Raw genomic sequence first — 13,104 nt, 5'->3', positions numbered from 1 at the left:
GGATCTTCATTCGATCTTCTGGCGAATGAGTGGAGCAGGCCACTCCAACACTAACCAAGGTGAAAATGCATTCCCTCTTCTGATCATCAGTGTCGACCATTGCTCTTCTGTTTTCAACTTCTTCACTGATTTCATTGTCTTGGAGAGATTGGTCTACAATCTGCATCACTTGGTCAGGTAATGCTGCTTTTGCATACTTGTGAATATTTAAACCTTCTTTGAACATGTTGTCTGTGGGTCTCTTTCCCGTCATGAGCTCAAGTAGCAGTATTCCGTAACTGTACACATCACCGACTGTAGATGCTTCACTACCCAAGCCGTACTCTATGATGATGCAAATTCAATAACAAGGCTTAATTAATTGCATGAGGAACAGTTGTGTTATTATTAAAGTTGAAAATTGAGAAAGAGAAACCGGTTTAATCATACCTGGGGCAACATAGCCAACAGTGCCTCTGACTCCAATTGTGCTACTTTGATTAGGATGCTGAGGTTGTGTAAGAATCTTCGCTAGTCCGAAATCTCCAACATGGGCAATCATGTCCTGATCAAGCAATATGTTGCTTGGTTTTAGATCACAATGCACTATTGGAGTTTCACACTCGTGGTGGAGATAATTGAGTGCATGAGCCATATCAATTGCTATATCAACCCTTTGAAGAATGCTCATATTTACAGCGCCGTTTAACAATCTATCAAGGCTTCCGTTGGGCATGAACTCATACACTAGAGCTTTAAAATCATTTCTCTGAAAATCAGTACTAGAGCAAGCTGTTATGATTCTGACCAAGTTACGATGACGAATATTTCTTAAGGCCTTGCACTCTGCTATGAAACTCTTAGATGCACCATGATGCTGCAAGTTGAGAACTTTAATAGCAACTGTCTTTCCATCTACTATTCCTTTAAACACTGACCCAAAAGTACCTGCTCCCAGTAGCTTATCCGGAGAAAAACCATCTGTCGCTTTGAGTAGCATGTCGTAAGACACTTTCAGGAATGATTTCCCCATCTCCGAATCAGGTGAAACATGTTTTTTGCTTTTTATACATGTCAGATACAATCCAACCATGAAGGCGAGAACACCAAACAGAGCACAAATAGTTGGTATTATAACTTTTGAGGAAAGAGCAGTTTTTCTTCTCTTGCTCTTTTCGATGATTTTCTTTTCAGCGCATTTGGGCAAGCGTAGCTCTGAAATTCCTCCACAAAGCTTGCTGTTACCCGTAAGGAAAATCACACTTTCATTTGCATATAATGCATTTGTTGGGACTTCTCCCTCAAAATCGTTGTAAGATAAGTTAAGATAGTGTAATAAGGGAAATTTAGAGAAAAAAATCGGGATTGATCCTGAAAAATTGTTATTGGACAAGTCTATTTCTTCGAGGATTGACAAAGAAACAAAGGATGAAGGAATGGCTCCCTGGAAGGAGTTACCATTCATATACAGTTGTTGGAGGGCAACACAGTGACCAAGGCCATCCGGAATCACGCCTGAAAAATGATTTTCGGATACAGCAAAGTAAACTAAGCTTATTTGCTCACTGATCTCCGAAGGTATGGAGCCTTCCAAATGATTATAAGACAAATCTAACTTGACAAATTTAGGAGATCCTTCGAACAGTTCACTGTCCAAGGTTCCGTTTAGTCTGTTAGACTCCAAATTCAAGTACAAAAGGCTCGGGAAATTCGCAAGACTCGAAGGTATGCTCCCTTCCAATAGGTTGTTATTTAAATAAAGATCCATCAAACGCGGTATAACTCCAAGAGATTTAGGAATCGTACCAGTTAGTCTGTTGAAATCGAAAAAGATGTGTTCCAAGTTTTCGAGTTTCCCAAAATCACTAGGAAGAGCTCCTGTGATATTGCAATGAGCCATATCTAAATAAGTAAGATTAATGAGATTGGTGATACCTGCAGGAATTGTTCCACTTATCGGATTAAATCTAAGTGCGAGCCGTTGTAAATTGGTGGAAAGATTGCCTATGGATTCAGGTAATTCTCCTGTAAAATTATTCCATCTGAAATCTATGACTTGTAAGTTGGTGCAGTTAACTAATAAACTTATAATGTTGATGTCATCTGTAAGGTGATTTTCGTTTACTCCTAAAAAACTTAGACCATGGAGTTTTTCAAAACCTCGAGGAACCCTTCCCGTGAAATTATTATCACCTAGGTCAATTACCTCAATGTTTGTGAGGTTTAGCAGGGTGATTGGAATTGATCCTGAAAATTTGTTGCCATTGAGGCACAGCCATGTCAAACGGGGAAGATTGACGACTGTTTGCGCTTGAAATTCTCTTTCAAACTGGTTCCCATAAAGATCGAGAATTTCAAGGGACGACAGGTTTAAGATGGACATAGGAAATGCGCCAGAGAGGTTATTTTCCCATAGAGCAAGGCGAGTTAGATCTTGCATTCTACCAATGCTGTCTGGAATAGTTCCTGTAAACGAGTTGTAACCAGCACTTATATCGTTCAAGGAAGTCATGTTTGATATTATGTCGAAAAGTGGGCCGGTAAAAAAGTTTCGGTAAACAGAAAATATTTCTAACTTAGACAATGCTCTTAATTCTACTGGGAATTTACCCTCGAAATTGTTGTTGCGTAAGTAAAATTCTCTTAGGTTAACACAATGGGATAAGTTACTTGGAATTTCACCCGAAAGGGCGTTGAAGTCAAGCCCAAGTTCTTTTAAGTTTAACAATTTCCCTAACTCGGAAGGAATTTGGCCATGAAGACTATTATTGTAGAGTGCTATGCTTTCGAGGAAACTAAGGTTCCCTATGAAAGGCGAAATGGTACCTGCCAAGTCTTCAGTATGAAGATCTAAAATTGTGACTCGGTTATGTTTGCGACCACAGGTAACACCCTGCCAATAACAATGGTGAACCGAGTTATTCCATGAGCTTAATACTCCATTAGGACGATCTACTAGTTGGCTCTTAATGGCTAATAGTGCAATGTGGTCAATATGGTTGCCTGGGTAGTCTTTATTAAAAAGGGCTATACTTACAGTTAAAAGATGCATCATAAATATATGCAATATTATCAAATAATATGGTTTCGAAATTATGAAAATTGAAGAATACTCTTGGGTTGGTTTCATTTTTGTATGCTTTTGTCTTTTGGAGTTTGGATGCTCTTTGGAGTATAATAGGTTCGTTTATATAATAGACAGTCATGCCATGTCTTATACTCTTATGTGATCTCAATTGTATACGTTTTTCAAAATACGTGACAGGGAATTTTGGAAAATGTACGAGACCAAATAGAACAGAGGAAGCATCACATACGACAAGCTTTGTAAGTCAAAACTCTTCATGTGATTTTATATATTAATAGTAACCTTCTCATGTGTAGTTATTAATTTGATGTCAGAATTATAATTATTGCTTTTATAATATTGATTAGAAGGTTTACAGTAATAATCATTAATCAGTCCGTAGATGGGTTTTTCAATGCTCTCGCCTTCTAGATTGTCTTCTATAGTTACATTATCTGTCGGGATGGTACATAATTATACCACATGCGACTCGTTAATAATTACATAAAATAAGCACAATCAATCAACAAAATGTAAAGCGAGAACACCCTCCAACGAGCAGTGGTGTAACCATGCTTTTTTGATAGGTACGGGGATTATTGGGAGGACAAACTTCTTGGAAGGCCGACTATTCCTATTAAGTAACATCACGACTGCTTCTACGACACAGCAGATGAGTTTGCACTAAGAATTTTATTTTATTTTTTTCTCTATCCTGGTAGACATTTAGGGGGGTTCCTGCACATCAAAGGTAGCGGTTGTGGGTCTCTCGTCATTAAAAAAAAAGTTATTTGAGAGTAGTGAGACTAAGGAGTGTGCTTTAGATTAATGAACTTACACTTGTGATTAGGGCAGAGTACGGATCGGGTATCCGATCCAAAGTGCTAGTTCGGATCGGATATCCATATTAGAAATCCTGAAATTAGATATCCAATATCCAAACCAAATGTTTCGGATATCCAATGTTCGGGTATCCAAAATTATCGGATCAGATGCGGATATTCATTGGATATCCATGCTTTTAAATTTACTTTAAAATTAAGTTTGAAACACGATTATATTCATAGTCTTACATGATGATTTTCTTTAGTATTCTTACTCCAATATTCCCGACATAAAATTGAAGTACCACTTAGATATTTCTCTAATATTTTAAACATTAATTAAGTTGTTGTATCAAATAAAATTTTATGTTCTCGAAATTATACTAGAAAACTATAGTTTCGGATCGGTTCGGATATCCAAGTATTTTAATTCTAATATCCATATCCAAACCAAAACCAAAGATTTCGGATCGGATATCCAAAAATTCGGATCGGATTCAGATCGGATATCGGATCAGTTTGGATAATCGGATTTTTTGCTCAGCCCTACTTGTGATGAGAGAATTCGAAGACATGAATGTCTTTTTGAAATAGATTGCTTGATTTAATGAATTCTCATGCTAAAACAATGAAATTTGTTGCTATTACAGCATTATTTTCACACAACACAATAAACTAAGCACACAATCAATCAATATTCATAGATGTTATTCAGACTCGATATCAGATCAATGACGAGTGCGTGTAGGATTGAGCAGGTTGTATTTGGCTGCTTGAAGCCTACTTATGACATCTGGGATCTTCATTCGATCTTCAGGTGAATGGTCAGAGCAGGCCACTCCAACACTAACCAAGACGGAAATGCATTCTCTTTTCTGATGATAACAGTCTTGGATTTCTCTTCTGTTTTCGACTTCTTCAGTGTTTTCGTTGTCTTGGAGAGATGGGTCTACAATCTGCATCAGTTGGTCAGGTAATGCTGCTTTTGCATAAATGTGAAGATTCAAACCTTCCTTAAACATGTTGTCAGTGGGTCTCTTTCCTGTCATGAGCTCAAGTAAGAGTATTCCGTAACTGTACACATCACCGTCTGTTGATGCTTCACTTCCTAAGCCGTACTCTAAGATGATGCAAATTCAATAACAATAATTAGTGAAATAAGGTAATTACGAAAAATTGAGAAAGAGAAACCGGTTTAATCATACCTGGGGCAACATAGCCAACCGTGCCTCTGACACCAATTGTGCTACTTTGATTAGGATGCTGAGGTTCTGTAAGAATCTTCGCTAGTCCGAAATCTCCAACATGGGCAATCATGTCCTGATCGAGCAAAATATTGCTTGGTTTTAGGTCACAGTGCACTATCGGAGTTTCACACTCGTGGTGGAGGTAATTAAGAGCATGAGCCATGTCGATTGCTATATCAACCCTCTGAAGAATGCTCATATTTCCAGAGCCGTTTAACCATCTATCAAGGCTACCGTTGGGCATGAACTCATATACTAGAGCTTTGAAATCATTTCTCAGAAAGTCGGTACTAGAGCAAGCTGTTATGATTCCGACCAAATTTCTATGTCGAATATTCCTTAAAGCATTGCACTCTGCTATGAAACTCTTAGATGCACCGCGGTGTTGCAAGTTGAGAACTTTTACAGCAACTGTCTTCCCCTCCACAGTTCCTTCAAACACAGACCCAAAAGTACCTGCTCCCAGTAGCTTATCCGAAGAAAAACCATCTGTCGCTTTGAGTAGCATGTCGTAGGACACTTTCAGGAATGATTTCCCCATCTCCGAATCAGGTGAAACATGTCTTTTTTTGCTTTTTATACATGTCAGATATAATCCAACCACCAAGGCAAGAACACCAAACAGAACAGAAATAGTTGGTATTATAACTTTCGAGGAAAGAGCCTTTTTTCTTCTGTTGCTCTTTTTGATGATTTTCTTTTCAGCGCATTTGGGCAAGCGTAGCTCTGAAATTCCTCCACAAAGCTTGCTGTTACCCGTAAGGAAAATCACACTTTCGTTTGCATATAATGCATTTGTTGGGACTTCTCCCTCAAAATCGTTGTAAGATAAGTTAAGATAGTGTAATAAGGGAAATTTAGAGAAAAAACTCGGGATTGATCCTGAAAATTTGTTGTTGGACAAGTCGATTTCTTCAAGGCTCGACAAAGAAGCGATGGATGAAGGAATGGCTCCGTGGAAGGAGTTACCATTTATATATAATTGTTGGAGGGCAACACATTGACCAAGGCCATAAGGGATCACGCCTGAAAACTTATTGTCGGATAGTCTAAAATATCCTAGACTTATATGCTCACTGATCTCTAAAGGTATGGACCCTTCCAAATGATTATGAGACAAATCTAACCGAACAAATTTTGCAGATCCTTTGAACAATTCACTGTTCAAGGTTCCATTGAGTTTGTTATACGACAAGTTCAAGTTTAACAAGCTCTGGCAATTCGCAAGACTTGGTGGTATCCTCCCCTCCAATACATTGTCATCTAAATAAAGATCAGTGAGACGTGGTATAATTCCGAGAGATTCAGGAATTCTACCAGTTAATCCGTTGGAAGACAAAAGAATTAGTTCCAAGTTTTTGAGCTTGCCAAAATCAGGCGGAAGAGCTCCTGTGATGTTGCAGTCACTAATATCTAAAAGAATTAGATTAATGAGATTGGTGATACTTGCAGGTATTGTTCCACTTATTGGATTATGTGCAAGCGCAAGGCGTTGTAAGCTGGTGGAAAGATTGCCTATGGATTCAGGTAATTGTAATTCTCCTGTAAAATTATTCCACCTGATATCTAAGTTGGTGCAGTTAACTAATGAACTAATAAAGTTGATGTCACCTGTAAGGTGATTTTCGCTAAGGCCTAAAGAATTCAGGGTATGGAGTTTTCCGAAATCTTGAGGAATCCTGCCTGTGAAATTATTTTCAGCTAGTTCAATTACCTCAATGTTTGTGAGGTTTAACAAGGTGACTGGAATTGATCCTGAAAATTTGTTCCCGACCAGGTTCAATAACCTCAAACGAGGAAGATTGATCGCTGTTTGTGCTTGAAATTCTCCTCTAATTTGGTTGCCTGTAAGTTGAAGAATTTCAAGGGATGAGAGGTTAAGGATGGACATAGGAAATGCACCAGAGAATTGATTTTCCCATAGGTCAAGGAAAGTTAGTTCTCGCATCCTACCAATGGTTTCAGGAATGGGTTCAGTAAACGCGTTGGAACCTATAGATATTACGCTCAAGGAGGTAAGGTTTGATATTATGTCGAAAAAAGACCCGGTGAAATTATTATCGAAGAGAGAAATCGCTTCTAGCTTAGACAATGCTCTCAATTCTAGAGGGAGCTTACCGTCTAACTTATTGTTGCCTATGGAAAGTACTCGGAGGTTTACACAATGGGATAAGTTGGTATGAATTTCACCCGTAAGGATGTTATCGTAAAGCCATAGTGTTTTTAAGTTGGCCAAATTCCCTAACTCGGAAGGAATTCGGCCATGAAGACTATTATTGGAGAGATCTATGTTTTCGAGGAAACTAAGGTTTCCTATGAAAGGAGAAATGGTTCCTGACACACGTTTTGAATATAGATCTAACCTGATTACTCGCTTATGTTTGCGACCACAGGTAACTCCGTCCCAATAACAATGGTGAACCGAGTTATTCCATGACCTCAAAACTCCATTCGGACTGTCTACTAGTTGGCTCTTGATGGCTAATAGTGCATTGTGCTCAATATGGCTAATACTTGCAATAATATGTTGCATCATAAATACAAGCAATATCAAATAATATGGTTTGGAAATAATAATAAACATTGAACAATTTGGGATTTGGATTAGTTCCATTCTTGTATTTTTTTTTGTTTTTGTTTGTGAGTTTGAATACATAAGAGCTTTGTAAGTCAAACTCTACATGTGCTTTCTTCATGTGAAATTTAGGACGACGTTTACAATCAAATGGAACAGCGAGAGTATGACCAGCATTGTAAGTCAAATAAAACTCTAATCTTCATGTGATTTTTAATATTAATGGTAACCTTTTCATGTGAAGTTATTAATTTGATGTCAGAATTCTAATTATTGATTAGTACAGGAATAATTATAATTATAATTATAAGGTTTTGCGCTCGCCTTCTAGATTCTTTAATAAGTTCATTATCACTGTCCTTGCTAACCTCCTAACACCACTGCTTGTAGGACGCAGTGGATTAGACATTGAAAATTTTATTTTATTGCTAGTTTGATAATAATACAAAGTTTTAAATGTAGATACTAAAACATTTAAAGTCCTGTTCTTTTGAACTTTTATAAGTCACTTAATTTAAGTTCAGATCCGTTTCAGTCCAAAAAAAATCAGAGCCTGGGTCTCAATGTGCCACTTTGGAGGTATTGAATTCTTGTGATCAGAAACTTGCAAGGCATGAATATCTTGTTGAAATAGCCGGATTGAATTTAGAAAACTAAAACAATGGAATTTACAACATTATTTTCTCACAACACAATTTGGTGCAACTGAGATCAATAAGATTCATATGTTATTCAGATAGGTGCGTGTAGGATTGAGCAGCTTGTATTTGGCCGCTTGAAGCCTACTTATGGCATCTGAGATCTTCATTCGATTTTCTGGTGAATGGTCAGAGCAAGCCACTCCGACACTAACCAAGGTGAAAATGCATTCCCTTTTCTGATGATAACTGTCTTGGATTTCTCTTCTGTTTTCGACTTCTTCAGTGTTTTCGATGTCTTGGAGAGATTGGTCTACAATCTGCATCACTTGGTCAGGTAATGCTGCTTTTGCATACATGTGAATATTTAAACCTTCCTTGAACATGTTGTCTGTGGGTCTCTTTCCTGTCATGAGCTCAAGTAGCAGTATTCCGTAACTGTACACATCACCGTCTGTAGATGCTTCACTACCCAGGCCGTACTCTATGATGATGCAAATTCAATAACAAGGTTTAGTTGCAAATTCAATAATGAAATTAAAGTAATTATTGAAAATTAGTTTAGACACCGTGCAATACATGCACGGTATATAGAGTTTTTTATATTTAAAAAATCTTATATAAAATAGGTAGCTCATAATTGTTCATATTTTTGTGTTTTGACAAAAAAAAGTTGGAACTGAAAATTAATTAAGAGAATTGAATAATGAGCCGAAATGTATTTTAATGAAAATATTTTTATACAACAAAGCTAATGATTTCAATTTATAAATTTTTCTCAAATTTTTTTGTCATGAAACTAATAACAACGATTTACACTTTTGTTTCTATATAGTATATGGTTCAAGTCATTATATTTATAATTTTAAATCAATTTTATTTTATTTTAATTAAAATATTATACTCCCTCCTATTCTACATAAACTTCCCTCTTTCCTTTTTCATCTATTTTAATGAAAAGATCAATTTTAATGAAATGATAATAATTAAATGAAATGAATTGTAACCATTAGTTTTCTTATTTTGTTAATGCCCTTAATTATCATTAGTTTCCTTATTTGAGAAATATGCATTTTGGCTGGAAAACTTTTAAGATTGCCTATTCTTTTAGTAGATAGAGGATTGAGTAAGAGAAAACACCGGTTTAATCATACCTGGGGCAACATAGCCAACCGTGCCTCTGACTCCAATTGTGCTACTTTGATTAGGATGCTGAGGTTCTGTAAGAATCTTTGCTAGTCCGAAATCTCCAACATGGGCAATCATGTCCTGATCGAGCAAAATGTTGCTTGGTTTTAGGTCACAGTGCACTATTGGAGTTTCACACTCGTGGTGGAGATAATTGAGAGCATGAGCCATGTCGATTGCTATATCAACCCTCTGAAGAATGCTCATATTTCCAGCGCCATTTAACCATCTATCAAGGCTTCCATTGGGCATGAACTCATACACTAGAGCCTTGAAATCATTTCTCTGAAAATCGGTACTAGAGCAAGCTGTTATGATTCCAACCAAATTTCTATGTCGAATATTCCTTAAAGCATTGCACTCTGCAATGAAACTCTTAGATGCACCGCGGTGTTGCAAGTTGAGAACTTTTACAGCAACTGTCTTCCCATCCACTGTTCCCTCAAACACAGACCCAAAAGTACCTGCTCCAAGTAGCTTATCTGGAGAAAAACCGTCTGTCGCTTTGAGTAGCATGTCGTAGGACACTTTCAGGAATGATTTCCCCATCTCCGAATCAGGTGAAACATGTCTTTTTTTGCTTTTTATACATGTCAGATATAATCCAACCACCAAGGCCAGAACACCAAACAGAACACAAATAGTTGGTATTATCACTTTAGAGGAAAGAGCCTTCTTTCTTCTCTTACTCTTTTCGATGATTTTCTTTTCAGCGCATTTGGGTAAGCGTAGCTCTGAAATTCCTCCACAAAGCTTGCTGTTACCCGTAAGAAAAATCACACTTTCGTTTGCATATAATGCATTTGTTGGGACTTCTCCCTCAAAATCGTTGTAAGATAAGTTAAGATAGTGTAATAATGGAAATTTAGAGAAAAAAGTCGGGATTGATCCTGAAAAATTGTTGTTGGACAAGTCTATTTCTTCGAGGATTGACAAAGAAACAAAGGATGAAGGAATGGCTCCTTGGAAGGAGTTACCATTCATATACAGTTTTCGGAGAGCAACACAATGACCAAGGCCATCTGGAATGACACCTGAAATTTTATTTTCGGATAGTCCAAAGTATCCTAGACTTGTTTGCTTACTGATCTCGAAAGGTATGGACCCTTCCAAATGATTATGAGATAAATCTAACTCAACAAATTTAGCAGATCCTTTGAACAGTTGACTGTCCAGAGTTCCGCTTAGGTTGTTATAAGACAAGTTCAAGTACAACAGACTCTGGCAATTCCCGAGACTTGGAGGTATAATCCCTTCGAATAGGTTTTTTTCTAAATAAAGGTGAGTCAGACGAGGTATAATTCCGAGAGATTCAGGAATTCTACCAGTGAGTGCATTGGAAGGCAAAAAGAATTGTTCCAAATTTTTGAGCTTCCCAAAATCACGGGAAGAGTTCCAGTGATATTGCAGTCACCGATATCTAAAACAATAAGATTAATGAGATTGGTGATACCTGCAGGAATTGTTCCGCTTATTGGATTATGTCCAAGCGCAAGGCGTTGTAAGCTGGTAGAAAGATTACCTATGGATTCAGGTAATTCTCCTGTAAAATTATTCCATCTGAAATCTATGACTTGTAAGTTGTTGCAGTTAACTAATGAACTTATAAAACTGATGTCATCTGTAAGGTGATTTTCGACAAGGCCTAAAAAGATCAGATTATGGAGTATTCCGAAACCTTGAGGAACCCTCCCTGTGAAATTATTACCACCTAGTGAAATTACCTCTAAATTTGTGAGGTTTAATAAGGTGACTGGAATTGTTCCTGAAAATTTGTTTCCATAGAGGTTCAATAATGTCAAATAAGGAAGATTGACCGCTGTTTGCGCGTGAAATTCTCCTTCAAATTGGTTTCCGTAAACATCCAGAACTTCCAGGGATGTGATGTTGAAGATGGACATGGGAAATGCACCGGTGTGTTGATTTTCCCATAGGTCAAGGAAAAACAGGTTTTGCATTCGACTAATGCTGTCAGGAATAGTTCCTGTAAACGCGTTGTATCCTGTAGATATTATATTCAACGAGGTAAGATTTGATATAATGTCGAAAAGAGGGCCTGTAAAATTGTTTTTGTAAAGGGAAATCTTTTCTAGGTTCGACAATGCTCTTAGTTCTACAGGGAGTTTCCCTTTTAACTTATTGTTGCCTAAGGAAAGTTCTCTGAGGTTTAGACAATGGGATAAGTTGATTGGAATTTCACCCGAAAGGGTATTTTGGAAAAGCCGAAGTGTTTGTAACTTGGGCAAGTTACCCAACTCGGAAGGAATTTGGCCATGAAGACTATTATTGGAGAGATCTATGGTTTCGAGGAAACTAAGGTTTCCTATGAAAGGAGAAATGGTTCCAGCCAAGCGTTCTGAATATAGATCTAAAATGATTACTCGGTTATGTTTGCGACCACAGATAACTCCGTCCCAATAACAATGGTGAACCGAGTTATTCCATGAGCTTAAAACCCCGGTTGGGTGGCCAACTAGTTGGCTCTTAATGGCTAATAGTGCATTGTGCTCAACCTGGCTGCCTGTAATATTAAGAAGGGCTATACTTGTAGTAATTTGATGCATCATAAATACAAGGAATAATATCAAATAATATGGTTTGGAAATAATAATCAGCATTGAAGAATGCTCTTGGGTTGAGAGTTGGATTAGTTTCATCCTTTGTATACTCCCGAATTCTTGTTTAAGACAGCAATATCCGTCCTAAACTTAAGACAAAATATGTTAGATGAGACAAAAGGACACGGAATAACAAAAAGGGTTTTAGTTACATATACAAATGGATAATCTTAAGACGGATATTTCTGACCCGGTTTAATCTTAAGACGGATATTTCCGACTTCACAAATTGTATACTACTTTTTTTTTTTCTATTTTTTGGAGTTTGTGATGCTATTTGGAAGTGTAATAGGTGTCCTTAATATAGATCATGGCCAAGGATGATGTGATCTGTACATCTAAGATAGTCTATATGCGACCTCACATGCCACAAGCTAAGCTTTATAAGATAAAATTATTGGTGTATGGAGGGAGTATTAGACTGTATTTTTTTGGGTATAAGGAAAGGAGGGGTCGCTAAGAAAACAATCAACTAGAAAGTAAACGAGGAAAGAAGAGTCGAATTGCATCCTCCCGGAGGACTGCAAGAAGCGGATATGGTAGAGCCCGAAGGGTCATCGTCTACTCATCAACTAGAACAATAATCCAACTTTTAGAAATCCCGCGAATTTTTGAAATTCAAAGTTTTTGAGTTTCATTAATTAATAAATTATCTCAAAAAGATGGAATAACTCAAAAACTTCCGTACTTGGAAAAATTGTTCTGACATTCTAAAAGCTAAAATGTTGTTTATAACTCTATAGATAAAATAACCACAAACTCAAAACTTAAATGTATAATTAGTGATCATGACGCTATTAATTAGACCTTCTAAGAAACTGTAGTCATTGACATTAATAAATTATTCTTATTAATGGAACATTAATATCTTTCTTAAGCAGATTAAAACTGTTCTAAAAAATGTTGTTCTATCTGTTTTAATGCGACCCTTTAATGTTAATTTTGTGATAAATCTTTAATTAGACCTT

At 37.0% G+C, this 13,104-nt stretch overlaps 1 protein-coding gene and 1 pseudogene across 1 annotated transcript; both read right to left on the bottom strand.

Moving 5' to 3' along the window:
* Positions 1–4,598: 4,598 nt before the first annotated feature.
* Positions 4,599–7,650, bottom strand: LOC141620865 (uncharacterized). Its single transcript, XM_074437623.1, has 2 exons — positions 5,076–7,650; positions 4,599–4,990 (listed from the first exon to the last, which is right to left on the bottom strand). Exons 1-2 carry the CDS (start codon positions 7,648–7,650, stop codon positions 4,599–4,601), a joined length of 2,967 nt encoding a protein of 988 aa, XP_074293724.1.
* Positions 7,651–8,413: 763 nt separating this feature from the next.
* LOC141618660 (uncharacterized) lies at positions 8,414–12,175 on the bottom strand (annotated as a pseudogene).
* Between the last annotated feature and the right edge of the window lie 929 nt (positions 12,176–13,104).

Source organism: Silene latifolia, chromosome X (genome assembly GCF_048544455.1).
Source record: "Silene latifolia isolate original U9 population chromosome X, ASM4854445v1, whole genome shotgun sequence".
In the NCBI taxonomy this organism is placed as follows: Eukaryota; Viridiplantae; Streptophyta; class Magnoliopsida; order Caryophyllales; family Caryophyllaceae; genus Silene; species Silene latifolia.
Note: the sequence above shows the minus strand (reverse complement) of the source record. Positions and strands in the feature narration are given on the sequence as shown.